The 27,990-nt window shown below is 42.1% G+C and overlaps 2 protein-coding genes across 3 annotated transcripts; one reads left to right on the top strand and one right to left on the bottom strand.

Annotated features, from left to right (window-relative positions):
- Window positions 1-759: 759 nt before the first annotated feature.
- LOC139474638 (frizzled-4-like) lies at window positions 760-3,481 on the bottom strand. Its single transcript, XM_071257726.1, has one exon. It carries the CDS (start codon window positions 3,104-3,106, stop codon window positions 1,388-1,390), a length of 1,719 nt encoding a protein of 572 aa, XP_071113827.1. The 5' UTR covers window positions 3,107-3,481; the 3' UTR covers window positions 760-1,387.
- Window positions 3,014-27,990, top strand: LOC139474639 (E3 ubiquitin-protein ligase BRE1A-like). Of its 2 annotated transcripts, XM_071257727.1 has the most exons (16): window positions 3,014-3,094; window positions 6,480-6,629; window positions 9,085-9,228; window positions 10,977-11,078; window positions 13,033-13,191; window positions 15,531-15,629; window positions 17,560-17,674; window positions 18,792-18,964; window positions 19,820-19,903; window positions 21,038-21,103; window positions 21,938-22,047; window positions 23,209-23,226; window positions 25,330-25,390; window positions 25,881-26,077; window positions 26,843-26,936; window positions 27,373-27,990. In XM_071257727.1, the coding sequence occupies exons 2-16, from the start codon at window positions 6,516-6,518 to the stop codon at window positions 27,448-27,450; spliced, it is 1,614 nt and encodes a 537-aa protein (XP_071113828.1). In that variant the 5' UTR covers window positions 3,014-3,094; window positions 6,480-6,515; the 3' UTR covers window positions 27,451-27,990. The 2 variants fall into 2 exon arrangements, with proteins under 2 accessions (XP_071113828.1, XP_071113829.1); XM_071257728.1 differs by lacking the exon at window positions 23,209-23,226.

Below are 27,990 nucleotides of genomic sequence, written 5' to 3'. Positions count from 1 at the left end.
CCAAAACCTCTCTCAACATCTTCTTTTCGTTCCATTATACGTGTAAATGGAGGTCCGGCATTCACAGATCGGGCTGCTTCTCCACACATACACGCGCCAGATCATATGTTTATACAACCTCATCTGGAAATTAATCTTTTATCACACATCTGAGTGGCAGACAGATAGGTAAATTGTTTAGCTGGGCCGGACGGAATGTCCAGATCTCTCTCTATACAGCCATAATGTAATTGACAGAAGCTAGGACGAAGGAAATACGAGAAATACGCTAAGTGCTTGCATCAGTGAATAACCGGGTATTTGTCTACCTCTCTTGAGTATGCACGCCTCGGGAAAGGGAGCCCTTGTAGAATTTCAGGTGGACTGGCTTATAATGATATCAGGTGTCGGATGGCGGACATCTGCGCCTAGGTCCTCTCCTTCAGAACAGGCGTGGCCCTATGAGGCCAGGATTAACGCTCAACACCGAGGCCAATGCATGTAATTCAACACAAATGTCCATGTGTTTTGCTAACGCTAGGCTTGCTAATAGCGTTTTCTAAAAGCCCAAATCCCTAACCCGAAAACGCTTACTTGAAATTTGAGGAAAGAGAATTCCAAAGAAATTGCTCACTTCGCAGATTGTAAGCAGTTTCTTCCTAATTCCGCCATCCAAACCTCTCTTATCTCCCCCTACAATAAACGAGATTCCTTAGGATGTATAGCTGCACTTGGTGACAAAAGACAAATATCTGACATAGTTTTCAATTTTTCATTCAGTTTAAAATTATGTACACATGTTTTGCTGATGTAGGCCATTTAATATGGGACTCTCCGTAGTACACAACAAAAGTACATATAATTTCATAGCCTTATAACAGTCAAATCTATTTTCATGACGGAAAAAACAATGAAAGTAAAGGATTCTTTTTGGTATCGCTTGAGTATCAACAACAGTGAACGTTCGGGCATATGTACTTCGGATTTCAGTTTCTCGTGTACAGGTACAACATACAGACAGGGTCAAGACGGAGCCACACAGCAACACCCGACCCGACACATAACAATCACTACAAAATACTTGCTAGTTAGGACTTAGATATCTTGAACCTTGCACGCCTTTCCCTGTCATACACATCCCCCTGGGGACAACAGCAACAACAATAATAAAGAATTACCCGTAATCCACAGCTATACAAATGTAAGTTGGTCCTTTCGGCCTGCTGTAGAAGGTTTTTCTAACGCCGAGTATTCGCCAACTATGAAAAGCACATTCACCACACGCACATGGGACTATCGGCGCTGGGAGCTTGGTCCGTCACCGTCATGACGTGCACGACTGTGACAACAATAACAACAACAGCAGCGACGATGACGACGACGACGATAGTGACGCGGCTAGTTCCAACTACACCACAGTTTCATTGTCAGACTTATTCATACTTCTCTTGGCTTTTTCTTGCATTCGTATTGTCCTGTTATTCGAAGGTTTCAGGGGAATTTGGTGATAGTGGTGAATGGGGACAGCGTACTCCCAGTTTTTGCGGTCCTTTCTCCTTGAAAACAATTTTTTGCCAAAATTCCTCCACGAACTGACTGTCTTGGCTGACCACATCCACATGCCGCTGGTAATCCCAACGACAAGGGACATGAATAGTTTCAACATGAACACCTCAATATTGGGGGTATTCGTGCTGTCAGCAAAGTACCACGATGTCCTATTGGTGTACTCATAGAGTAGACACCCGATCACACACGTGGCCGGGGCCGTGTAGAGTACTGAAAAAATGCCAATCCTGACCATTAGAACCTCCAGCTTGTCAGTCTTCACTCCATCGCCACGCACCTGTTTCCGGATATTGAATAATGCCACAAACCCAGCCACAAGGAAGGACGTTCCTACTAAGAGGTAGACGATGAGGGGTGCAATGGCAAACCCCATCAGTGTGTTGGTATTCTGGTTCCCCACGTAACAGATACCTGTGATCTCATCGGCGTCGACGTCCCTCATGACCAGGATGACGATGGTTTTGATGGCAGGGATGGCCCAGGCTGCCAGATGGAAATAACTGGAGTGGAGCTGGATTGCCTCGTGACCCCACTTCAGCCCTGCGGACAGGAACCATGTAAAAGTTAACACAACCCACCACAACGAACTGGCTGTGCCAAAGAAATATAATAACAAAAACACTATAGCACAATCCGTATTCTCCAGCCCTTCTTGTATGAGAATTCCTTGATCACTCTGACTCTCCGTATCAGTACTATCACAGGATATGGACTGACGTCCTGCAATAAGTCTTACAATGTAGGCAATACTGTAGATATTATAACACATGGACAGGAAGATGATTGGCCTCTCAGGGTACCGGAATCTCTGAGAGTCTATAAGAAAGGTTAGCACTGTAAACAGGGTGGCCACAAAACATAGTCCTGCCCATATGGCCATCCAGACGTCAGCAAAAAACTTATCCTCTGTTGTGAAAGCATCATGTTCTGAACACTTTAAAGCACACCGTTCTGTCCTGTTTATATAAATATACTTTTTGGGATGTCTGTAGTGCTGGCAGTTGCCTGACCCGTGTGTTAGTGTGTGCTGAAGAGGGTAATTTGAACTTGTCTCGGGTCTCATTCTCGTTGGTTCACCAGGGTAGTCATCCTCCTCCCCGGCCGGCCCGTCCATACACATGTGGTTCTGGTCATTGCGAACTGGAAACTTGGAACAGTTGAGGGCCGAGGGCCAAGGGTAGCCGAACTCATTCAAAACCGGCTGGCAGCGTTTCCGAACACTCTCACACAGAGGCCGACAGGGACCGATCGGAGTTAGAACTTTCTCTGTACACATAGGCATGTACACTGAACACAGGAAGAACTTGAGTTTCTTCGAGCACCCGTATTGGATGAGAGGGGTGAATGTTTGTAGCTGAAGGCTGGCATCTTTCTGGTCCTTGTGGTCGACTAAGTTGGGCATGCCAGTGACGTTGTACCCCTGGCCCTTGCACATGTCAAACTTGATCGGCTCACACGTTCTCACAGCTTCCGAGGTAGCAACTCCAGGCACTTTGGTCAGTAGTACTGGGCCTAGGAAGACTACTAACAGCACGTAGACTGCCAAGTAAGTGCTCATTTCTGCTGATCGTGTACTCCGTAAACGCAATAATAAACTGCTAGTCAAGCGGTTGTAAAGAGAGGGGGCCTCGTACACTGTCTCTCTCTCTAACAGGCCGCGGGGCTCCCGACCTCCTCTTCTAACACTGTCATGGCGAGTTCCATGATGGTATCTGGGTACTCACGGCGCTTAAGGTACATCCATGCATCGGGTCCTCAACTTAGGACTCCCTCTCAATGAAGACGGGACACAAAACACGCACCGCATCGACCGAGGCTACATGAAATCTGTGAGAGAATCATTCGTGGATGCATTGAAAACAGGCTACACTGTCGGATTCATCAGTGCTGGGTTTCACACGGCTGTGAGCCAATAAGCGTTAGTGTTATTCTTGGTAGCTCCGCCCTCTTCCCGCTCGGCGAACACAGCCAGGCCCATCACTCACCTTGTTATGTGTCAATCACTGCCTCTGTCCACTTTTCTCGACTACCGCCTTTCAATCGCTGATCAACCGGGGGCTCATTCTTCCATCGTAATAATGGCCGCATTCATTCAAACTTGTTCACATTTAGGCGGACCATTCCGGTTCTTTCTTTGCAGCCTATTTGCTCGTCCTACGGCGGGCGATTGGTATAAAAGGGGGACGTAGAGTCAAAGAAGGACAAACAAGTGTCCACAGCCTCTATTCTAGAGGAGGCGCAACTTCTATACAGGCATCAGCTGAGCATAAACAGTTCACAAAACGACAACTGCAATCTTCCACGCTCTACATGCTAAACGACAAATTACAGCCATACCCTCCACGAGAAGTATATAATCCACCCACCAGCTCGACTCACCAAAACTTTTGAAACTTCACCCTTCTTAACAAACACGGCTTACTCGCTGACTTGATATTTGATGCAACATGAAGCATATGTTTGTTTGGGATACAAATGTAATTGAAATGTATCGTTGGTAATGATTTGTTTTCCGACAACCCCACTGTCGTTATTCCTCAGTTTCAAAATCAATAACTGGATTGTCAGGCACGTGCTGCTTGACGGCTTCATCAGGTAATGTGCCATATGCAACTTTGATCGAAATCATGACACATCAGCGTTTATATCTATATAAAGGGGTAAATTTAAAAATCACTTTTAAACTAAAACTTGATTTAAGTAATGCCATAACTTATTACGCCTTGGGCTACCAGATCCACGCGCGGGAAAGAGCAGACGACACAATCATATTATGCCCTCTGGCGGTGTGTACACAAATAAGCCAAAGAAAGATAACTCTTACGGATTATGTTTCTTACCGTAAGAAAGATGAAAATCTCAATATATATGCATGAGTAATTCTTTTGAATCTAAGTAATAACATTGTGGCCGGGAACCGCTGTTCGCTGACCCAGATGTGCTGTATGCTCTCGCTAAGTCGAACACTGACAACACCAGTGATGATAGCCAAGCATTCCAAAAAGCATTTCTCGCGCATAAAACCATTCGGATAGGTGAGAGTCATTATCGTCCTGACAGATAGCAATTCAACGGCGCGTGGCTCTTTTAAAACGTCCCAATCATGTGACGTAAAAAAACGTTGACGAACGTGACAAGCAAAACGCTTGATGAATGACGAATGTTGGGTAGATGCAGTTGTCATGCTTCTTGGGTGAAATTTGTCAAGCTGATCGAATATATTATGTGAGATATTAAACACTCATAAACTGACACATGAAAGGTTGTAAGCGCCAGAGGTGTCAGTGCGTGGCTTTTCTCCAGATCTCGCGTATACACAGCATAATGTATGTGTCGTGGTCACGCTTGAATGAACACACATGAAGAGGTAGTGTTTTACTGGGTTTGACACTACCGAAATTTTTGAAAGAATTTGATGGGCGTGGCCAAACACATCACCAAGATCTTTGTCCATTCAGTCAGTTTGAAAGCATAGAATATCATAAAAGTATAATAACTCAGTTAAAAATCCTACCAGTGAGCAGACTCTTTCCAGGCCGATGACAAATCATTATGTGTTTATAACCATGAACTTCGCCGTGTTATGCATCTTAGCATGTTTGGGGAGGATTTATTTTTCACGATGTTTCAAAATGCTAATTAAATCAATCAATTCAATCTGTGTATGGGTTTACGCCGCTTTTAGAAATATTCCAGCAATATCACGACGGGGGACACCAGAAATGGGCTTCACACATTGTACCCATGTGGGGAATCGAATCCAGGTTTTCGGCGTGACGAGCGAACGCTTGAACCACTAGGCTACTCCTCAGCCCGTCAGAATGATTGGTGAATGTTTATTTAAATGTCTCCTAACTTATTTATGTGCAAAATCCTCACACATAGGAAATTTATAAATTAGCTACAAGAATAAAACATGAAACATCATTTGATGCATTACTGAATGTTAACTTTCGCTGTGGAACAAAACTGAGGTTGAAAGTAGGACAGAAGCCTTTGCTTGAAAACGTCATAGTTGAACGGCATTATCAATATAAGTCACCATCAAAGAGGGACGGTTGGGTAGCTTATTGGTTAAAGCGTTCACTCGTCACGCCGAAGACGCGTGTTCGATTCCGACATTGGTACAAAATGTGAAGCCCATTTCTGGTGTCCCCGGCCGTGATATTGCTGGAATATTGCTAAAAGCGGCCTAAAACCAAACTCACTCACTCACACTATCAAAGAGTATGAATGTCATAATCATGCGTGATTCCAAGGTGCTGACAGTGAACTAAGAAACGCTATGAAGGAGCTATGAAACATGAAACATGAAACATGAGACATGAAATGTGAAGTAAGCAAAGCGTGTATTACTATGTCGGTGAGGATAACCCAACGAAAACATTTCCCTTTTCATGGTAGCAATGTTTCAAATGTTTGCATCGATATGTGTTGATGAAATATATTAAAACTTTCAACTATATGTTCGTTTCATTGAATTTGGGGTTGTTTGGTTGCTTGGTTAAAAAGATGGAAGAAATTAGGTATTTTACGAACGTTTCAAATAGGAGACGCAACGTGAATCAAAGGCCGAAACGAAAACAAGTATAGACAAAATATTAAATTTTCAAATCACCGCACGTCACTTAGAAATTTTGTAAGATAAGTTGAGAAAATATGAAAATGGAAGATAGCATTTATAGGGACAAAACGTCTATTAATATTAGGCGATAAAATAATTACTATCTTGTCGACATGTTGAATAAGATAATCTCTGTTTTTATATGGATTTCTTTTGATGATATATGTCCATCTACTATCAAATATAAAATAACAAGAACATTATATTCTGGAGGCATTAAGAATGAGACTCGAACAATAAATATTGTCCCTGTATCTTTATATCATTAGGATTTCAGTGGCATACTAGTTATGTCCCTTGTTTTCAGAACGAGGCTGTAGTCCGGGAAACTGTATCAACTAAAATGGCGGACTCAGAGGACGAGTTAACCCAAACAGACGATGAAAGTCCATCACCAGATGCAGAAAATTACAAGAATACAGAAAATACTGCCAAGACACCACAGTCGCCTAAAAAGGTATTCGTAGCTACTTTTTGTCTTGGGTATTCTACAGTACACAAGACGACCACAGAGACCGAATTGATTCTTTTGCCCTTTACTCGCAAAACTTAACGCGTAAAAATGTAAACAAACAAGCCAAAAACAGTCACGTTAGTTATGGTTTTTCTGTTCTTTTGAACATAAAGGACTGTAAAATTCTAATATGATCATCTGTCTAAAGGAAATCAATAGACAATGTGTTTTCTGATAATGGATCTGGAAATAGAGAGATGTACAATACAAAGTTGATCAATTATTCAACAAAAGTAAATAACAATATTTTTTCCCATTATGTATGCAAATATTTGATGGATCTCACAATAGGTTTCTGTTGAAAAGAGGTAAATGTTAATTGATGTAATCGCAGTCCATCAGTTCATGAACATAATTATGTTTTATGGAATGATCGAACTACATAGAATTCAGTATTTTACTGATAATGATTTATCATCCTGTATAAAGAAAGAATACCCCACTGGGAGTCCTTATTAGACCAATAGCTCCCCAGCACTCTGTCAACTGCAACTTCCATCAATCACGTACAGGTGTGGTAGCCATTGGGAATACACTTGACAACAGCAACACATTTTTTACCAAAAACAGTAAACAACTATTTCTATACTTCTTTGAATATCAAACACAGCAAAACACTTTTGAAAAACAAGTTTTAGTCCATCAGAAAAAAAAGTGTTGACAAGCAGCATATCTTTGCATCCTATTTTCTGTATCACAGGGAAACCCTGTCAGGAGCTATAGTGACTTTGTCAAGTGCATTTCCTATTGTGACATTCATTGGCCTGATCATCTATATTCATCAAATCATAAACGGCATTGCAGTGATTTGTTGTTATGGGTTGTCCGCCATTTTTGTTGATTGCCTCTAAGGGTGGGTAAAACTCAGGGGGTACTGAATACATTTGTGTCAAGGTCAGCTTTTGATGCCAACGAAGTTGATTCTGGGGCATTAGACTGTTCGGACAAAATGAACAGAATCTTGTTCAGTTTGAAATGAAGGTACACTGGCCATGAACTGATTATACATGTTAAGGGCTGTCAAAACAGAATTTTGTGTTTTGTTTCTTTGACTTATTGACCCTTGCCATTGACTTATTACATTTTTTGGGACCAAGTCACAACTTTTTGTGCAAGAAACACTGTGTACATTGTTTTTATGAAATCATTCTTTATTTTTAGGATAATTATGAAATAAGTGTAAATCCATGCACAATGGTGACATGGAAACACCCAGAATCTTCATTTTCTGTTATTTTCTACTTCTGCCCAATACATCATGATACATATACCATACAAGATATAAAACATATGAACAATAAAAATTGTAAATGAAAATGTATTTTCGTTTCTAATCTAACACTTTCTTAGTACAGATTCTCATACTTTTTTGGGTTGAGTCCCGTCCAGGATTCGATTAGGTGCCTCACTCTGGCAAGTGTGGGTTCGAATCCCGGACGGGACTCAACCCCCAAAAGTACGAGAATCTGTACTTTTACTAAGAAAGTGCTATCCCAAAAATAACATTTGTTACATTTGACCACTTTCTAAATGGCATTGTGTATTCATTTATTAAAAGTTGTTGTCGTTTTTTTGGTAAAAATGTGTGCCATTTTTGGTGTTAACGTTTTTGGTAGATCCCACCTTTGGAAGCTTTCCCTCTATGTGATCCGTTGGGATGCTATTTAGAGGCAAAGAACATTAGAACAAAAGAAATTTTAACAAACTTGAAAAGTAATGTGCCAAATTCAGCCCCTACGATTTGAACTGAACCTGTGTTTGGCTCTGTTCTTGTTTCCAGTATGCACTGGATGATTGTGTAAAAATAAAATGTTATGCAATAATTGTCAGAACTTTCTACCATGGGTAACGTCCATGGTCCTGTTGATATATGTATATATATGCCATAATGTCCCTTGAGTGATTTTTATTGAATTTGAATTTTTAGATTTTTTATTTTCATTTTGGGAATTTGTAGTGACATTTGCTGCAGACTTGGTGCTGAATATTGGTCTCAGATCAGGTCTAGATAAATCCCTGCCAAGCAGTATCATCCTAATTGAAGCTATTGTTTGACCAAGAAGAATCAGATTCCCTCCTCTGTGGACCTTGTCAGTCAATATGACATCATATCAACATGAGTCGCAGTAACTGGCTGAAGTCTTGTTGCTCGAAGAACAAAATATATTTGGCAATGTCCTTTTTTTAAAACTGTGTGTAATAGATGGAATATCCTACAAAACATTACTGATTTTCTTTCAGAGTAGAAAATCGTGAATGTCTGTCTCCATGGGTGAGGACTTATATAATTATTTCTCACTTCCAGGTAATTTCTTGTAATTTAGTTGGTTATTCTTTATGATTTCATCTAAACTCAGAAGCTACCATCTTAATCATGTATTTCCTTCTTTGCTTCAAGGTGCACCCTCGGGGGAAGTCCAATAGACCAGCAGTCCAGGTAAATTTGTCTAAAGTAAAGAGAAGGCCGTCTCCCCACAAGCCAAGCCTCCCCACACCCCTCACAGAATACGGGTTGGATGAAAGAAAACAGGCGCGAGCTAAGGTAATAACCACATAACTTGTGATAGTTGAGTATCATAATAAGTTTTCTATAAATAGACAAGTTGGTTGCTATGGTTACATTGTTATTTCTTTGTGCAGAAAGTAAGTTAAAATGTTATGACATGTAAAAAAAACACAACATTTCCAGGGTTGCAAAACAAGGATAGGATATTGGGAACTTTTTAGGCATTCCAAATTACCATGTTGTAACCAGGCCAACTGTGGAATAGTGGCATGTCACTGTCACGGGTCACACCCCATGGCCAAGCCAGGATCTCTTGTGGGGACTCCAGCGTTCCGTTCCACAATGTGATCCTAGTGCTATGACTATCATAAGCTATTTTAAAGTATGGGAGTTGAGGTCACGTTAGTGCCATGATCGCTTTGCCCAAGGAAGGATATGTCCCCAGTACCTCATGCTTGTCTCTGTGTGGGGATTCCAGGACAGGATATGTCCCCAGTACCTCATGCTTGTTTCTGTGTGGGGATTCCAGGACAGGATATGTCCCCAGTACCTCATGCTTGTCTCTGTGTGGGGATTCCAGGACAGGATATGTCCCCAGTACCTCATGCTTGTCTCTGTGGGGATTCCAGTACAGGATAGGTCCCCAGTACCTCATGCTTGTCCTTGTGGGGATTCCAGGACAGGATAGGTCCCCAGTACCTCATGCTTGTCTCTGTGGGGATTCCAGGACAGGATATGTCCCCAGTACCTCATGCTTGTCTCTGTGTGGGGATTCCAGGACAGGATATGTCCCCAGTAGCTCATGCTTGTCTCTGTGTGGGGATTCCAGGACAGGATATGTCCCCAATACCTCATGCTTGTCCTTGTGGGGATTCTAGGACAGGATATGTCCCCAGTACCTCATGCTTGTCTCTGTGTGGGGATTCCAGGACAGGATAGGTCTCGAGTACCTCATGCTTGTCTCTGTGTGGATTCCAGGACAGGATATGTCCCAAGTAGCTCATGCTTGTCTCTGTGTGGGGATTCCAGGACAGGATATGTCCCCAGTACCTCATGCTTGTCTCTGTGTGGGGATTCCAGGACAGGATATGTCTCCAGTACCTCATGCTTGTCTCTGTGTGGGGATTCCAGGACAGGATATGTCCCCAGTACCTCATGCTTGTCTCTGTGTGGGGATTCCAGGACAGGATAGGTCCCCAGTACCTCATGCCTGGCATTCAGCATCAAGGGGACAGAAGAATGACTAGTCAGCTCAGAGTCTGTATAATGTGTCTATGGCACAAGTTGCATACATTGACTTTCATGGGAAGTCATGTCAGATGAACTCTCCAATCAACCAATCAGTGGCTGGGCTTCTACAATCTCAGTTCGAGTGAACAAAGCTTTTAGACAAGCATATCTGATTTCTGTATTGCAAAAAACAAATGAAATGGAGAGTTCCAAATGCAAATAAATAAAGCTGTGCTACTATATTGCTGTGAATATTTTATACATGCTATTATGTCATGGTACATCTACACCACATGTTTACCGAATGGATGTATTATTGAGGGTATATTTATGTTCAGTGGCAGCTTTCTTTTGGCAAGAACAAAAACATTGTATAAGGGTGGGGCAAAAAATATTGTATCGTATCATATCGAGAAGTATCGTACTGGAGTAAAAGATCTGATATTCATGTGCCTGCCACAGAGCACTCCAAGTTTAGTTTATACATACCTCTGATGCAGTGATGGATTGCCTGGTCTAGACTTGCTTAATTGACTACTATATATTATTTGTAGGCTCGAGCTGAGAGAGAACAAAAAGAAAAGAAAAGGAAGAGATCAACCACATTTTACAGTGATGAGGAGAAGGATAGAGAGAAGGAGAAACTGAAGGATGAGGTACACTTAAAAAGTTCAATGTTTGATTGATTGAAGTATATCTGTCCATCAATACACCACAACCAGTCTTTGTGACTTTGTGTGAGTGACAGGGATGTGAAATCTCCGCGGAAACGTGGAAAATCGCGTTTTTTGAAACAGTAGTCGTCGGAAAAAATCATCTTCCGCGTAAAAATTAAATAATTTAATAAAAAAAAACACTCCGAAAAATATGATCGAAAACCGGACAACCATCGCGGATTGTTCTGTTTTCGATCAGAGCTTTCACCAGCATAGGTTTTCGGACATCATACGTTTTCTATCACGAATACTTGCAATATAGCGTGGGGTGTGGCGTCACACAGAAATTGTAAATACTCAGAGTCAGCTGATGGCTTGTTTTTAAGATAAAGTTGTCTTTTAGCCTGTAAGTGAATGAGATGTTTTACAGTTGTTCATGTGATTAGCGAGAAAACTATGAATGTTTCTTCAGCGTCCAAAACCCCATAACATGGGGATATATGTTGTATTAATGTCTTATGTTTGCAATAGAGTTTTGTTTTTTTCATCAAAAGGTAAGTACAAGGTAAGGTTTTTTTCAATATGCTTCAACATTGGGAAAGGGTCAGACACTGCACGCTTGTGACAGTTGTCCTTGTGTCTTGGGGATGGGGGTTGAAGTTTATGGCAGTATTGCTTCCAGACCTGGCGGGTAGCCAGGTGCGCGAAAGCTATGCCCGATTTTTTAAAAGTACTGATTTAACTTCGAAATTGTACTGTATCTGCCATCTTGTTTATTTGACTTATTGATTTTTGCCATTGACTTATTACATTTCTTGGTGGGAATGTTGTCCAAACTGCACGAAATTGCTTAAAATGCAATCCAATGTTTAAAAAATTTCCCAGACCCCCCTAGACTTTTCCTCTTTTTTCGGGAAATCCTGCTCACATCCCTGGTGAGTGATGCTGTTTGTCAATGGGCATGTTGTCATAGCAACATGGTAAATGTTTCGCAGTTGTTTTACACATCTTTTGTTGTCCTTTAGATAAAGAAAAAAAAAGTTGAAAATGCTGTGGTCAGTTCTGAGGCAATGAATATCGAAGTTAACACGGAAAACGATTTTCGGGGGCTGATATTCATCCCCCGGTCTGCAACAAATGTCATTAAAAATTCCCAAATTGAAATAAAAAAATTCCCAATTTGTGTAATAACTAATTTTTTGGCTTTGTAGAGGTAACATGTATTTCACTGATAACAGGACAAATAAGAAGGAAGAGATTTTAATGCATAGTTGAATATCATTGCATTGAATGCAGTCTCAACATACATGAAAAAACACCTCGGAATTTAAGAAAATAAGAACTTTAAAAAATATCAGTTTTGAACAAAATACCATTTTGTTCCCCAAAAGGCCGACCAGTGGCACATAGTTAGGAATCTTAGACAAATCACTGTTCCATATTTGCTATAAAGGCAGGACCAGTTTTACTCCTTAACAAAGTTTCTTGGACAATATTGCAGAAAGTAGAATTAAAGAAATACAAACTTTCTCATTGTTTATTTGAAGTTGACTTCCTGATATATTTTAGCAAACAAAAAGACATATTGATGAGGGCATTTTTAACTTTTTTACTTTTGACAAATCTATGGCAGGTACATCCCTAAAAGAAGAAATGGATTTTGTGCTGCTAAAATCAACTCAATGACTGTAAGCCTTCTAGCGCCTCATATGGAGTTTATGTTGTCTTTTCCAAAGAGAATTGAGCAAGATATTCAAGAGCACATTGATCCCTTTACCGGGGGAATAGCGGTACACTTTTAACAACACTAGTATGTTGATATAGCACATTATTAATGTAGTCAATATTTAGTCTTCATTTTGAGAGATTAGGCTGCAATTTCTGAGAACACAGTGAACCAAGAAACCTTGTTGGCCTAAATCGTATGTTAGAGAGATGTGTGTGTGTGTTGCAGAAGTACATGCAGGTGTTGGAGGACCTGAAGAAGCTGAGAAACTACTACTACCTGGAATACAGGGACAAGCTGGACACCAAGGTCACCCAGCAGAGGAAAGACATCCGGCTGAAGAAGGAGGTTCAGCAGAGGAAACAACAGTTGCAGGAGGACAAGGAGGTGGGGGCCGATGTCTGTCAGGGGGGACCATAGTCTGTAGGAGCTGTAGCAGCGTCATGGGGGACCATAGTCTGTTGGAGCTGTAGCAGCGGCATGGGGGACAATAGTCTGTAGGAGCTGTAGCCGTGACATGGGGGACCATAGCCTGCAGGAGCTGTAGTAGCGGCATGGGGGACCATAGTCTGTAGGAGCTGTAGTAGGGGCATGGGGGACCATAGTCTGTAGGAGCTGTTGCTGTGACATGGGGGAGCATAGTCTGTAGGAGCTGTAGCAGCGTCATGGGGGACCATAGTCTGTTGAAGCTGTAGCAGCGGCATTGGGGACCATAGTCTGTAGGAGCTGTAGCAGCGGCATGGGGGACCATAGTCTGTAGGAGCTGTTGCTGTGACATGGGGGACCATAGTCTGTAGGAGCTGTAGCAGCGTCATGGGGGACCATAGTCTGTAGGAGCTGTAGCTGTGACATGGGTGACCATAGTCTGTAGGAGCTGCAGCAGCGGCATGGGGGACCATAGTCTGTAGGAGCTGTAGCAGCGTCATGGGGGACCATAGTCTGTAGGAGCTGTAGCCATGACATGGGGGACCATAGTCTGTAGGAGCTGTAACCATGACATGGGGGACCATAGTCTGTAGGAGCTGTAGCTGTGACATGGGGGACCATAGTCTGTAGGAGCTGTAGCCATGACATGGGAGACCATAGTCTGTAGGAGCTGTAGCCGTGACATGGGGGACCATAGTCTGTAGGAGCTGTAGCCGTGACATGGGGGAACATAGAATGTAGGAGCTGTAGCCGTGACATGGGGAACCATAGTCTGTAGGAGCTGTAGCAGCAACATGGGGGACCATAGTCTGTAGGAGCTGTAACTGTGACATGGGGGACCATAGTCTGTAGGAGCTGTAGCAACAACATGGGGGACCATAGTCTGTAGGAGCTGTAACTGTGACATGGGGGACCATAGTCTGTAGGAGCTGTAGCTGTGACATTGGGGACCATAGAATGTAGGAGCTGTAGCCGTGACATGGGGAACCATAGTCTGTAGGAGCTGTAGCAGCAACATGGGGGACCATAGTCTGTAGGAGCTGTAGCAGCAACAGGGGGGACCATAGTCTGTAGGAGCTGTAGCAGCAACATGGGGGACCATAGTCTGTAGGAGCTGTAGCAGCAACATGGGGGACCATAGTCTGTAGGAGCCGTAGCTGTGACATGGGGGACCATAGTCTGTAGGAGCCGTAGCTGTGACATGGGGGACCATAGTCTGTAGGAGCTGTAGCAGCAACATGGGGGACCATAGTCTGTAGGAGCTGTAGCAGCAACATGGGGGACCATAGTCTGTAGGAGCTGTAGCAGCAACATGGGGGACTATAATCTGTAGGAGCTGTAGCCGTGACATGGGGGACTATAGTCTGTAGGAGCTTTAGCTATGACATGGGGGACTATAGTCTGTAGGAGCTGTAGCCGTGACATGGGGGACCATAGTCTGTAGGAGCTGTAGCTGTGACATGGGGGACCATAGTCTGTAGGAGCTGTAGCAGCGTCATGGGGGACCATAGTCTGCAGGAGCTTTAGCAGCAACATGGGGGACCATAGTCTGTAGGAGCTGTAGCAACAACATGGGGGACCATAGTCTGTAGGAGCTGTAACTGTGACATGGGGGACCAGAGCTGTAGTTGTAACATTTGGGATGTGAGTGGGACCATAGCCTGTAGGAACTGAAGCTGTGACATTTGGGGTGGGGTGGGGACCATAGCCTTTAGGTGCTGTAGATGTGACATGGGAGGGCAATAGTCAGGAGGAAGTGGACCCGTGACATAGCCGTGACATGGGGAGACTATAGTCTGTAGGAAGTGCAACCGTGACATAGCCATGACATGGGGAGACTATAGTCTGTAGGAAGTGCAACCGTGACATGGGGAAACTATAGTCTGTAGGAAGGGAAGCCATTAAATGTGACACGGCTGGACCGTAGCTGTGACATGAGGGAACTACTCCTTTAACACAGAGGTTGGAACCTTAGGGAAAACTTTCCTTAGCAAGCGATGACCATAGCATTAGCATTGGGGAATGTTTTCTCTAAAATTAGAGGACCAGCTGTAACAGATGGGAACAGCTTCCTGAACATGTCGGGACCTTGGCAGCAACTTTGGGGAACAGTTCCTTTAATATGGGGGAACATGGCTTTAACGTCATGGATGTGTATCTTACTTTGGGTACCTCATCTTCACTGTGGGGACCTCTGAAGTAACACTGAGGGACTACGACTCCAACATGGAGAATCTTTTAAGGATTGCTCCATAGGATAGGAAGAGATTTAATATAAAGAGAATATTTTGTTATTGCAGCGGGAAGCAGCTCATCGCGTGAGGAAACGCCACGACCATCACAAACTCCAACATGACGACAGTTACATGAAGAATGTTCCCAAGTCAGACGTCTATCTCGTAGGTTCACGCTTGCTGTTGTGATAACTTCACATTGTTCGTCATTTTTGCCAAACAGCAGGCCCTTCACCCAAAATGTAAATTGGGATGACTTTGTGTCACTCTGATGACAGGGCACCTGCTGGGATCACAACATGCTATATCATCACAAAGTCCCCCATGACCACTTTGAAAAGGCGGGGACACCGGTGGCCCAGTCGTCTAAGGTGCCTCGATTCGCTGTGCAGAGTTGCGTCCCTTGGGTTCGAATCCCTGTTTGCCCCGATTATGTTTCTAGGTTTGTCAGCACCATACCCGTGCTTGTGGGTTTCACTGAAGTGGTAAACGTCTGAGACCTGAATCACTTCGGGCTTTAAACTAAACTCACTCACTTTGAAAAGTCAACTATGCTTGTCGTAAAAGGCAACTAACAGGATCGGGTGGTCAGGGTCACTGTCTTGAGTGGTGCATGTCATCGTGTCGAAATTGCGTGGATAGATGCTCATGATGTCAATCTCTGAATTGTCTGTTCCAGACTCGATTATTTACAGACCACCATCATATAGTTGGAATATTGCTGAATGCGTTGTCAAACAACAAACAAACAAACAAAACAGTGTCAATATCATCTTGGATGTTAAGTTCAAGCCAACAAGATTTCACTGTATTATTTTCAAGCGTGACTTGTATGACTATTAAGCCTTTACACCACTTGGGTGTGTTATGTCCATTGTAACGCCAATCCGTTATCCATCCAACCTCCATTTACACGAGTGCTGTATGTCGCCAGCAACACTGTAACATCCCAGGTTGCATGGACATTGGCGGATGGCTCACTTGCAGCAATTTGCGGTACAGATAGGCTCACTTTCATCATGCTCCAATCCAGAGGTTTGAATCCCTAATTCACACCGATTATGAATCTTGGGATGTCAGCATGATATGTAGTACTCAAAAGAAGTTAAGGACCACCCGATTCTTTCATATTACTACAGTTAATATCTCAGATTATGACAGATTAATTATATATAGTAATATGAAAGAATCGTTTGTTCCTTAACTTCTTTTGAGTAGTATATATTCCTCAGACCTGCATCACTCTTGGTTGTCCTCCCAGTTGAAGATGACCTGACTATAAAGCTTTCATACTAATTCAAGTTACATTAATCACCGCAAACAGTTGCAAGTTTGAAGCATTAAAGCTCGCTTGGTCACTCACTCACTCACTCGTCTCTGTTAAAAGATGGTACTTGTTACCCTGTGTGGCGCTCGGCATTAAGAGACTGTGTCTGAGTGGGGTATTCATGTTACACTGTGGCATGGTACCTCAGTGTGTCTACATCAGTCCACTACATGTCACTATGTAAGTGCAATAATCTTGGACGCGACGTTAAACCTGGTTTCACCTCACGCACTCACTCAGCCACTCACCCTCTCACTCACTCACTCGCTCGCCCTCTCACTCACTCACTCAGACACTCACTCAGCCACTCACTCACCCACCCAATCACTCACTCACTCAGCCACTCACTCACTCACTCAGCCACTCACTCACTCACTCGCCCTCTCACTCACTAACTCAGCCACTCACCCACCCACAAACTCACTCACTCACTCAGCCACTCACTCACTCACTCAGCCACTCACTCACTCACTCACTCACCCACCCACCCACAAACCCACTCACTCACTCACTCACTCACTCACTCACTCACTCACTCACTCACTCACCCACCCACCCACAAACCCACTCACTCAACCACTCACTCAGCCACTCACTCACTCACTCAGCCACTCACTCACTCACTCACCCCCCCACTCACTCACTCACTCAGCCACTCACTCACTCACTCAGCCACTCACTCACTCACTCAGCCACTCACTCACTCACCCCCCACTCACTCACTCACTCACTCACTCACTCACTCACTCACTCACTGTTCTCCCCCAGATCCTGGGCCTGCAGGAGAAGCTGCTGAAGGAGGGGAAGCTGCGGGGTCAGGACGACCTGGACAGGTTCTGGATGGAGATGAGGAAGCCCCAGGTCTTCTTCTCACACTTCCCAGGTCAGGTCACTTCGCCTAAATCCTTGACATGTTTTAGTAATTTCTGGGGTTATTATCTTGAGAGTTATTAGCTGACTTTACTAGACAGAACATACTGTTACTAGACTTGGTTTTGGAGTAATGACTAATGGTGATGGGGTACCAAGTGGTTGAAGTGTTTGCTTGCCATGCTGAAGGCCTGGGTTTGATTCCCCAAATAGGTACATTGTGTGAAGCCTATTTCTGTTGTTGAGAAACAATTTCCTCACGATTATTTTCAATATCTAGACATTGTTGTTGTTTGTTGTTTAACGCCGCACTCAGCAATGTTCCTGCTATATGACGGCGGTCTGTTAATAATCGAGCCTGGACCAGACAATCCAGTGATTGACATCATGAACATCAATCCACGCAATTGGGATCGATGACATGCCTCAACCAAGTCAGCAAGCCTGACCACCCCATCCCGTTAGTCGCCTCTTACGACAAACATAGTCACCTTTTACGGCAAGCATGTCTAGACATTGTAGCTAATGCCTTGTGTGAACTGACACATTGTCTCTGTGGGAATGAGGCACGTTATTCCCCGTTAAATAAACAACAAGTCAAAAATATCATGCCGGACATTTTAATTAAACTAAAGACAGAAACACAAACCTTCATTGCCACACTAACCAAATCGCCCCAAAATGATATGTTTCTATATATTCCTCGAAAGTGAATAATTGACCACTTTCTGTTATAAAGTGGATAATGGAAGTTAATTCTAGTATTAGCAAAGGCAATCTCCTGACTGGAGCTCTGAGGACGTCTTCGTCCCACAACGAATAAATGTCAACTTTCACATGTTAAACCGTTCAACGTAGTGGTCCGTCAGCATGACACGCACGAGATTTACCACAAAAAAGAACATGCACAACGGGTGTGTTTGGCCGAGCACTTCCATATTAATCGAGTGTATTTGGACGAGCTATACCAACCCAACCAAGAACAACTGTTTCCTTCTGTTCACTCTGTTTAATTAGTTACCGGTACATTGATACACAGAGCACTATGAGAGTCATCGGACACGTCCTGGGACTCCCAATTTGTGTGCACCTAGTCCTCCTTTGAGTGTGTGCATCTGTTCTGAATGTAGACGGCCTAGCCGCCACCTCCAGCATCCACCAGAGCATTGTGACGTCTGCCATGCAGTCCCCAGGGAGGGAACACACTCACTCTCTCAGTCAGATTGCCGAGTCGAAGGAATCTTCGCGACCCACCACTCACGACACCTGGGCCGTCACACAGAGATATAGCCACATCCACCAGGTCAGCAGAGCAGTTTTGGACAATCAAATACTACTCCAAAAAAGTTTAGGACCACCCGATTCTTTCCTATTACTATAGTTAATCTTAAAAGAATCCTCCTGAACTCTTTGTGAAGTGGACTAGAACAGTTATTTTATTGTGTAAATATTATTCATTTGGGGGCATTTTGATGATCAACAACTTAGGAATTTTCTATATTTGTAAAGGATTTTTAAATATAAAAAAACCTGATATGCATTTTGGAAAGATTATCATGTTTTACGTTCAAGAATGAAATCAAAATAAATGAAATCAGATTTATACTTTTATTCACAGCTAGATGAAGAGACAAGTCAGTATCACTATAGTTTGTTATACCTCTATTAAGAATCTTGCAATTCTATTGGTTAATCCGTACCATGTGACGAAAAAATACATTTCAATTAGGAACCCCAAATCATGTGACTGACACTGACCTTGAATATTGATTCATCAATACATGATCAGTATTGACCTGTCACGTGATAAATATTGTCTCGTCTGTTGGAAAACAAGATGGTGCCTTGAATACTAACATTTTGCAGTTCGCACCTAAGTTAATGTAATGAAACAGAGGATGGTTTAAATGCTTCATAAACTTTGATGAATTTCGGAATAACAAAACGAATGATTACTCTTGAAGAGGTCAATATTTGAAAAGGACTCTCTTACCTGACCACTTCAGCGGTCTAACTGGACCTTGTGATGTCATGTGTCCATACATGCTCACAGTCACTTGTATTGTTTTTAACAAGACAGTGACCGACCAATCAGATAGCTAGATTCTTCAATGAGTAAGGGTGTGACATATTTCAACTTGTATTTCTCCCTGGCCAGGCCACAGAGTCTCCATCACAAAGGGGACTGACCCTCAGCCCTTCCAGACAAGCAGCCGTAGACCTGGAGAAGAGGTTCCCTAAGGTAGGAAAAAGTTTGACAGTCTCGTGGTCAACGCGGTCGCTCATGTGGAAGACGTTTCGATTCCCTACGGGTACAAAGCCTTCTTTGTGTCCTCTGCCATGATATTGCTGGGTTAAGTGTAAAAGTGGCTCCTGAAAGCTGGCTGATGTAGGCATGAGGAGGTGTAGGATGAAGAGAAGGTCTGACAAGGAATGTTGGAACGTGAATGAGAGGGTGATGAAAGGAGAGATGATGTGATGGACGAAATATTGTGTTAAATAAAAACTACCACTAAAACATCTGTAATTCTTGTGAATACCTTACCTCTAGGACATCATAACAAAAAATCCTGCATTTTGGCTGTCATTACACTATAAAATCTTCAGATTTTCAAAAGACTGTCAACTGTCCATAACAGTTTTTTTATTTACTTTGAAGCGGATATTGTTAAACATATTTTCAATTTTTGGATAATTTTGAGCATTTGAGACTAAAACATTTCCTTTGACCGTGACAGCAACGGGCAGGCTTCCACAACTCAATAATGCTCAATAACATGTTTACTATTTTAATTTAATTTAATATATTCTCAATACTGCAAATTATTGAATCATTCATTTTGACTGCCATGCTTTGAAGTTTGTTTATACATATTGTTTTCTTTAATAAATATTGAATTTTCCTCAAAATTTTAATTATCATAAAGAAATGTTCTTAGTCAGTGACATGTATTTACATAAACTCTGTGTACCCAGGTGACAACTAGGAACTGACATTCACTTTGCGCGAGTTCATTGGAGTAGGAACCTTCATAGAATAAGGGCCAAACCGTATGAACGTCTCGGACTTATCCCAATGTATTCGAAAACGCTAAAGTTCAAGATTAAAGGGCCTAATGATGAGAAACAAAACTTCCGTATTTATTCGTGTTGGCAAACTCCCAGGGTTCCCCAATGAATGTGGAAGTAGTCCGTCAGTGTTTACGTCCTTGCACTAACACGGAAAACTGTATGTCAAATTGTGTTGTTCATACATTTATGAACGTCAATTTCGTGGTCAAGTGACCGACCTCTCATCCAGTGGGAAAGCCGTATATTGTGTAAACTTCAAATTAAAATATTATTTGTTGGTGACGTCTACTTCCTTGTCCTTCAGCTGGAGATGCCGCCACTCCACTGCTTCTCCATGGACCTGGGACAGAAGCCGCCAGACCCTGAGGAGGTACGCCTAGCTGGCAGCACCAGTGGCAGTTGATCACTAGATTGAATGTAGTGCTTGCTGTACCTGTCTACACCACAACAGCGTCAGAAATTATTTATCTTTTTACTTGTTACTTTTGCCACATATGATCTGCTACAAAGTTGCCATCTAGTAAATAGTAAAAGTGGTAGTACACAAGGACATGTCACTGTGCTTCTCGAATTAAAATAGTCTCGGACTTTTGGACTTACGTAAGTTTTGAATCCTCCACAAACAATGTTTAACAAACATTCCTTAGATCGATCAGTACATTCTCAATTCTCATGAACATCTCACCGACAGGCTTACGCTGAGCCCAATAATTCCCAATTCACCACGATACATATGCCATAGGGCTGGGACGGGTATTTCGGGTGCCCGGGTCGGGTGGGTCCTGAGTAGGACCTGGGTACCCACAGGACTACCCGGACCCAGGGTTAGTCACGTGATATATTGTTTAATGACAAAATTTATCTAAAACTCTATGATTACTCTACAAGTCACTAATGTTCCCATTTCTTTTTAATGCACCCATTCCTTCTGACTTTTAAATGTTCGAATAAAGATAAAACTCCATGCAGTAAACTTCAGTGTATGCAAGACTGGATCGTTTTACACATGTATCTAAATACATTTTGCCAGGGCTACGGACAAACTTTTCCAAATCGGACAGTTTGTACCTATCTCTAAATATCTAATACAGGTACCCGGGTAGGGTCGGGTAATAGGGTGGAGGGTACCCGGGTAGTAAATTTGGACTCGTCCCAGCCCTAGTATGCCAGGATATTCACACAAGTCTCCTTGTCAACATGACAGATGCAGTTGAAGATGGACTTGAAGGCAAAGGAGAAGCAGAGGCGCAAGTTCTTGAAGAAATTACATAAGATGCACCAGCTAGCCATGGCAAACAGTGCAGCAGCCACCAGGTAAACACAGGGGAATTGCAACCTCTACACCTGTGTCATAAAATATGTGTTTGTGGATGAGATGAGATGAGGTGCTGGGTGTTCGCCAGTACAGTAGAACACAGGGGAATCGCAACCTCTACATCTGTGTCATATAATATGTGTTTGTGGATGAGATGAGGTGCTGAGTGTTCGCCAGTACAGTAGAACACAGGGGAATCGCAACCTCTACATCTGTGTCATATAATATGTGTTTGTGGATGAGATGAGATGCTGAGTGTTCGCCAGTACAGTAGAACACAGGGGAATCGCAACCTCTACATCTGTGTCATATAATGTGTGTTTGTGGATGAGATGAGGTGCTGGGTGTTCGCCAGTACAGTAGAACACAGGGGAATTGCAACCTCTACATCTGTGTCATATAATGTGTGTTTGTGGATGAGATGAGGTGCTAGGTGTTCACCAGTACAGTAGAACACAGGGGAATCGCAACCTCTACATCTGTGTCATATAATGTGTGTTTGTGGATAAGATGAGATGAGGTGCTGAGTATTCACCAGTACAGTAGAACACAGGGGAATCGCAACCTCTACATCTGTGTCATATAATGTGTGTTTGTGGATAAGATGAGATGAGGTGCTGAGTGTTCGCCAGTACAGTAGAACACAGGGGTAATCGCAACCTCTACACCTGTGTCATATATACTCAATGCCAAAAGAAACGTGAATACCATACATGTCGTTTAATATATGAAGAATTACTCCTTTTTAAGAGATATTAGATTGGTTCGATACATAATCGTACTTAATTGTATGTTGTGTGAGCCGACACTCATGAACGCATCAGATGTGATGTCATAGATCCACAACTCGATATGCACCATCAAAAACCTTTTGTTGTCTTTTCGTCCTCACTAATTATGTAGAAATTATTGGAATATCACCAACACCCGATTTTGTTGTCTGTCTTTGTTGACATTTTTAACTGTTAACTTCATATCCAGGTGAGCTACATTTTCTTATTATCTGCTCAGAACCAAATCATTTTCCTTCCTATAATTAAAACAGATTGTCTTCTTTGTAATGTGAAGTACATCTGATAATTTAAGACCTCAAACTGACAGAGTATTCCTGAAAATACTCATTAATCTGAGACATGAAGGAACTATATTCCATGTTTCAGTTCTTTAAGGAATCTCAGGTATTTGGATCCAAGTGGTGAAGTTCAGATCAGCTTAGTTGATATCTTGTCTTTAACAAAAGTAACAACTGGTAGTTTACAGAGGTGGATCCAGGATTTTGAAAAAGGGGGGTAGCACCTAATACCCAAGTTACAAAGTGTCTTGGCCAAGGGTGCAGTTACCATGTAAAGGTGTCACACCACCCTCTCTCTGGATCCGCCAGTGGTTTATGAGTATTCGAAGTCTTAGCAACGTCAGATCTCTGCTTCATTTTTTAATAGATGTAGATAGATGTATTTATCTATGTTTAGCTAGTATTGTTGGATTCAAATTCTTCTTTATGACTTTGCCATAGGACCTGTGAATATCCAGGTTAGAATAGGTCTTCAGCAACCCATGCTTGCCGTAAAAGGAGACTATGCTTGTTGTAAGAGGTGACTAACAGGATCGGGTGGTCAGGCTCGCTGACTTGGTTGATGCATGTCATGTAACCCAATTGCGTTGATTGATGCTCAGTCACTGGATTGTCTGGTCCAGACTCGATTATTTACAGACTGCCGTCATATAGCTGGAACATTGCTGAGTGTGGCATTAACAAAGAGCAAACACCTGTCGGCGTTAACAAAGAGCAGACAAACTTTGTCGTAGTGCAGAAAAAAATAGGTTAATACATTTTGTTTAGAATAAAAGGCTAGTTCATTAACAACGACACACCTAGATATTGGTTGTAACATATGCTATGTTACATTTCATGGAGTACTTACTGTGATTGTTGAAAACAATCTGTCATATGGTCAAATTTAATACTTTTAAAATATTACCTGCTTTCTAATGAAATACATGATAAGTATGATTTTTCCATTCTGAATTTCCTTATAAATCACATGTCTATTAGCGTATTCGACGTAATAAGCTCCCATGTCTATTGACAGTTCTTTTGACACTTGGTTGATCAGTGATCTTTGAGGTCAATCCTCTCTATCTCCAGGGCTCGCATTTCAATAATCCTGCCCTTACCCCTGGATCCATTCCTGTGGTTCTTGCAACATTAAATTACTTGACCTTGATTTTCATTGGCCATTTTGATTTTGATACACTCACCAGTCTAACGGACCAATCAGAATGCGAGTTACAAACCAGCCTCCATGTTGGGTAGGTAGTATCAACAAAGTGGCCAGTCCCATTGATTCTGATCATGGATAGAGACTGCGCAAAACTCAAAATTGACTGACACGCAAAAGAAAACCCTCAAAACATGTTGATGGAAAGGATGTCTTACCCTTTTCCTTATTTCGACATTTGATTTGTCAATAAAATGCTCACGAAAATCAAGGGCAGGTAATTGAGATTGCCAGAGCCAGACCCAGGTTTAGTGTAAGTGTACCGAAATGCAGTCTCCGGAGATATGGAGGATCTATGAGGTCATGCCAGTGTGACTATATCATGTAATCACAATACTTATATTCAGAACAAAAAAACTGAATGTTCATCAGGAACTGAGTGACGATTACTGGTTAAAACAAAAAGAAAGTTCCAGTACATGCATTCTGAGAATCAAACTTTTGACCATGTATATTTGCATTTACCAATATTCACTTGTAGACTTGTAGTGTCTTGTAAACTGTGAGAACCTCTGGTATTAGTATGTTAGTATGTATTGATGCAAAAGGGTATGCTTCTTTGGTAGTTGACAGGTAGCAGACCATTGTAGATATTACTAACACTCGGAGATAGAGGTTATAACGTATAATGCATTCATATAATCGAATTTATGGGCATAACCTGTTTGAGAAGCTTGTCTCCATGTGACCATAACTATATTTTTTTCAAGCTGTCAGAGCTAGTACGCTCTACATGTAGATTTTCACCTATGTTCAAATAACAATTGCAAAATGGGAAAATAAATCGAAAAGCAATATTACCAGTACATTTCAATAATCCCTGAGACTATTCTTGGTTGTCTCCCCCTAAGTAGACAATAAGTAAGATAAATCTGTCTATCCAAAGCTGTTGAAAAGAACTCATTACTTACACATGCTCTGTTTTTTTCAATGTAGATCTTGCTAAGTTTTATTATTTTATGGTAATCCATACTGATTATTCTTTTGGTTTTGTGTTTTCAGAATCTTAGACAGGCACTCAGACCTTGCTTTCTTGTCGGATGGACCAGATTTGACAGATCTAGTGAGTTAAAAGTAATTTGTATTTGGAAATGAACATTGACACCAATACAGGAAACTAAATTTCAGTGTACAGACTCTGTGATGGATGTCATCAGCTGAAACCTAGAATACAATGCTTACTAACTTCATGTTTTGTTTGGCCATCTCCATGGTGTAGTGAATAGCGCACTTGCCTGGGGATTTGAAGGTTGATGGCTGGTCGGATTATAACAAATGATGATAAAACTTGTTGTGATCCTGCATAACATTCAGCACGTAGGGGATACAAGGACTAGTACAAGGATACACACACACACATCCATGCATGTTGCTATACACGTGAAATAATCTTGGATCACCTCATATTTGATTTTCAAAATATTTGACAAACCAGAGAACATGTATCAAAGATGACATTTGGAACTAATAAGGAATTCTGTGTATTCGTTTTCATCTTGAGCGAAATTTTTTTGTCTCCTTCATGTCATGGCATAACGTTCTTTTTGGCTCAGATATCCGATTATTACTTGGAGACTTATGAAACTGCCCCACCCCTCCCCCAAGCCAGCAGGCGCCTCCCACCTATATCTGGTAGTGAGGCTGAGAGGGAGTTGGCGAGTGAGCTGCCCCCGACCATCGTGGCCAGGATGGCCATGCCAGAAGACGAGCTCAGCACAGACAGCAGAGGGAGTTCAACAAAATCCAGACAGTGAGTTGCAGATTTTTGAACCTACACAATTTTTCCAGCTATTTCACTGGTATATTTATCACAAGACTGAAATGGTGATTGGGCAGCCACGATGACTATTGCGTGTGAATATGTTAGTGTGGAGCCATATCTGGAAAGACAAGCTCAAAGTTGTGTTGTCAGAAATAGTATCATTATACAGTGTTATATTTGTGTTTACACCTGCCTTAATCTTGTTATGTCCCTATGATGAGAGAGAGAGAGAGATAGTTTAACACCGCTTTCATCAGTTATATCACGGCATGTCACCTTGACAAGGGAGGAAAGTGATGCAGATCTTAGGCATTTACCACTTTGGTAAAATCCATAAGCACGGATTTGGTGCTGACAAACCTAGAAGCATAATGAAGATGCAAACCAGGATTTGAACCCACAATCATAGCTTCATAGCTTTCTGGCATGCAACTCTGCCCTGTGCCCAAACCCCCTGTGATGATATGATGAGAAGACATCGCGAGTTATACTTGTCACAACAGCCGACTGACTACCTGGGCTTCATGCTACCCAGAATGCATCAGTTACTGGCTTCCCTGATTAAGACTCAATTATTTTCAAGCTACTTCTGCTAAAATATTGTGTTACTCACACTTTTTTTTAAATTGAATATGCAGTAACTGTGTGTAGTATGTCAAGTGTAACTATGTAAAAACCTTGTTGAGTTTGAATCGCCATCTTGAAAGATAGGAACACCATTCCTTTAATGAGTATAACTCACTTACTTTACAGAGAGAAGAAAGTGGAACAGCAACTGGTTTTGTACGAACCGTCCAAACCTCTCCCACTCACCATGGAAGAAGTCCGTGATAAAGGCAGGGTTGTCGTGAGTACAGAAACAAGCCGGCTGACTTACGTTAGAACACTATACATGAACAGGGGTTATCTAGGATTCCAAACAAGTTGCCCTTGGCAGGCAAACTGGGAACAGACTTTATATTGTTCAAATGTGGATGTCTTTAAACTTTTAAGTTTTGTAAATTTTTTGGAATTGGGAATATTTTTATTTCAAATTGGGAATTTTTCAGTCATTTGTTGCAGACTTAGGCCGAATATTGGCATCTGAGCAGGGTGCTGTTGTACAAAGCGATCTTAGCACTAAGGCGATCGTAACTCCCATACCTAAGGCTGTTTTGTACAATGGCCCCCAGGTCTACATAAATTCCTGACTATTATTTATTTTGTCAATAAATACCCAATTTTAAATGTGAAGTGTTATCAAGAGATCCGCTGTCATCATGCTCTTCACCATCTTGTTGCAGGAGGCGAAGGCTCTGAGTTCCTTCTGGCCAAACTATATGCATGTGGGCAGGAACGTGTTCCTCGCCTCATCCTCATGAGGCAGGGACTAATGACAGGGAGTAATGTGTCAAACAATTCATGGAGTCTCCACCAAGATACACTTGCAGGCATTTGTAGTACTGGAACAACACTGTTTGGACAATCAGTCACTCAAGTCATCTTGTGTGTGCAGGATGACTGATCTAATCAAAGGATTGCTAGTCCTGCCAGCATTTCTGTTCTTTTAGGTGCAAGTCTGTTTGAAGATGGTAGGCATTTTGAGTCAGTTAGGACAAGTGCATATTACGTCGTTCACATCTGCTTGGTGATTATGTTCTTATCTATAGACTTTAGATGTCGCAAGCCAATTTACACTATAACAAAGTCATTCGATTAAGCATTATAAAACAAAATAAGGTCCTGCAGTTACATGCTAGTTCCCAATAGTGTTGGAATAATCTGTGAACATGAAAATACCTGTATTAGCAATGTTTTGGTAGAATTGTATGCACCAGCTGTGAAGTGTTATTGGGCCAGTTAAGATTATGAACCAATTTGTTGATCTGTGATACATGATATTTATGTCAATTCACTTTAGT

This window comes from Haliotis cracherodii, unplaced genomic scaffold, assembly GCF_022045235.1.
Source record: "Haliotis cracherodii isolate W230 unplaced genomic scaffold, xgHalCrac1.p SCAF_3, whole genome shotgun sequence".
Classification (NCBI taxonomy): Eukaryota; Metazoa; Mollusca; class Gastropoda; order Lepetellida; family Haliotidae; genus Haliotis; species Haliotis cracherodii.
Note: the sequence above shows the minus strand (reverse complement) of the source record. Positions and strands in the feature narration are given on the sequence as shown.

Bases quoted from the DNA above. Each gene is read 5' to 3' on its own strand.
- LOC139474638 (XM_071257726.1), bottom strand. From the start codon at position 3,106: ATGAGCACTTACTTGGCAGTCTACGTGCTGTTAGTAGTCTTCCTAGGC.
- LOC139474639 (XM_071257727.1), top strand. From the start codon at position 6,516: ATGGCGGACTCAGAGGACGAGTTAACCCAAACAGACGATGAAAGTCCA. The intron at 18,965-19,819 runs GTCAGCAGAGCA...CTCCCTGGCCAG, and splicing joins GATATAGCCACATCCACCAG to GCCACAGAGTCTCCATCACA. The intron at 21,104-21,937 runs GTACGCCTAGCT...TCAACATGACAG, and splicing joins AGCCGCCAGACCCTGAGGAG to ATGCAGTTGAAGATGGACTT.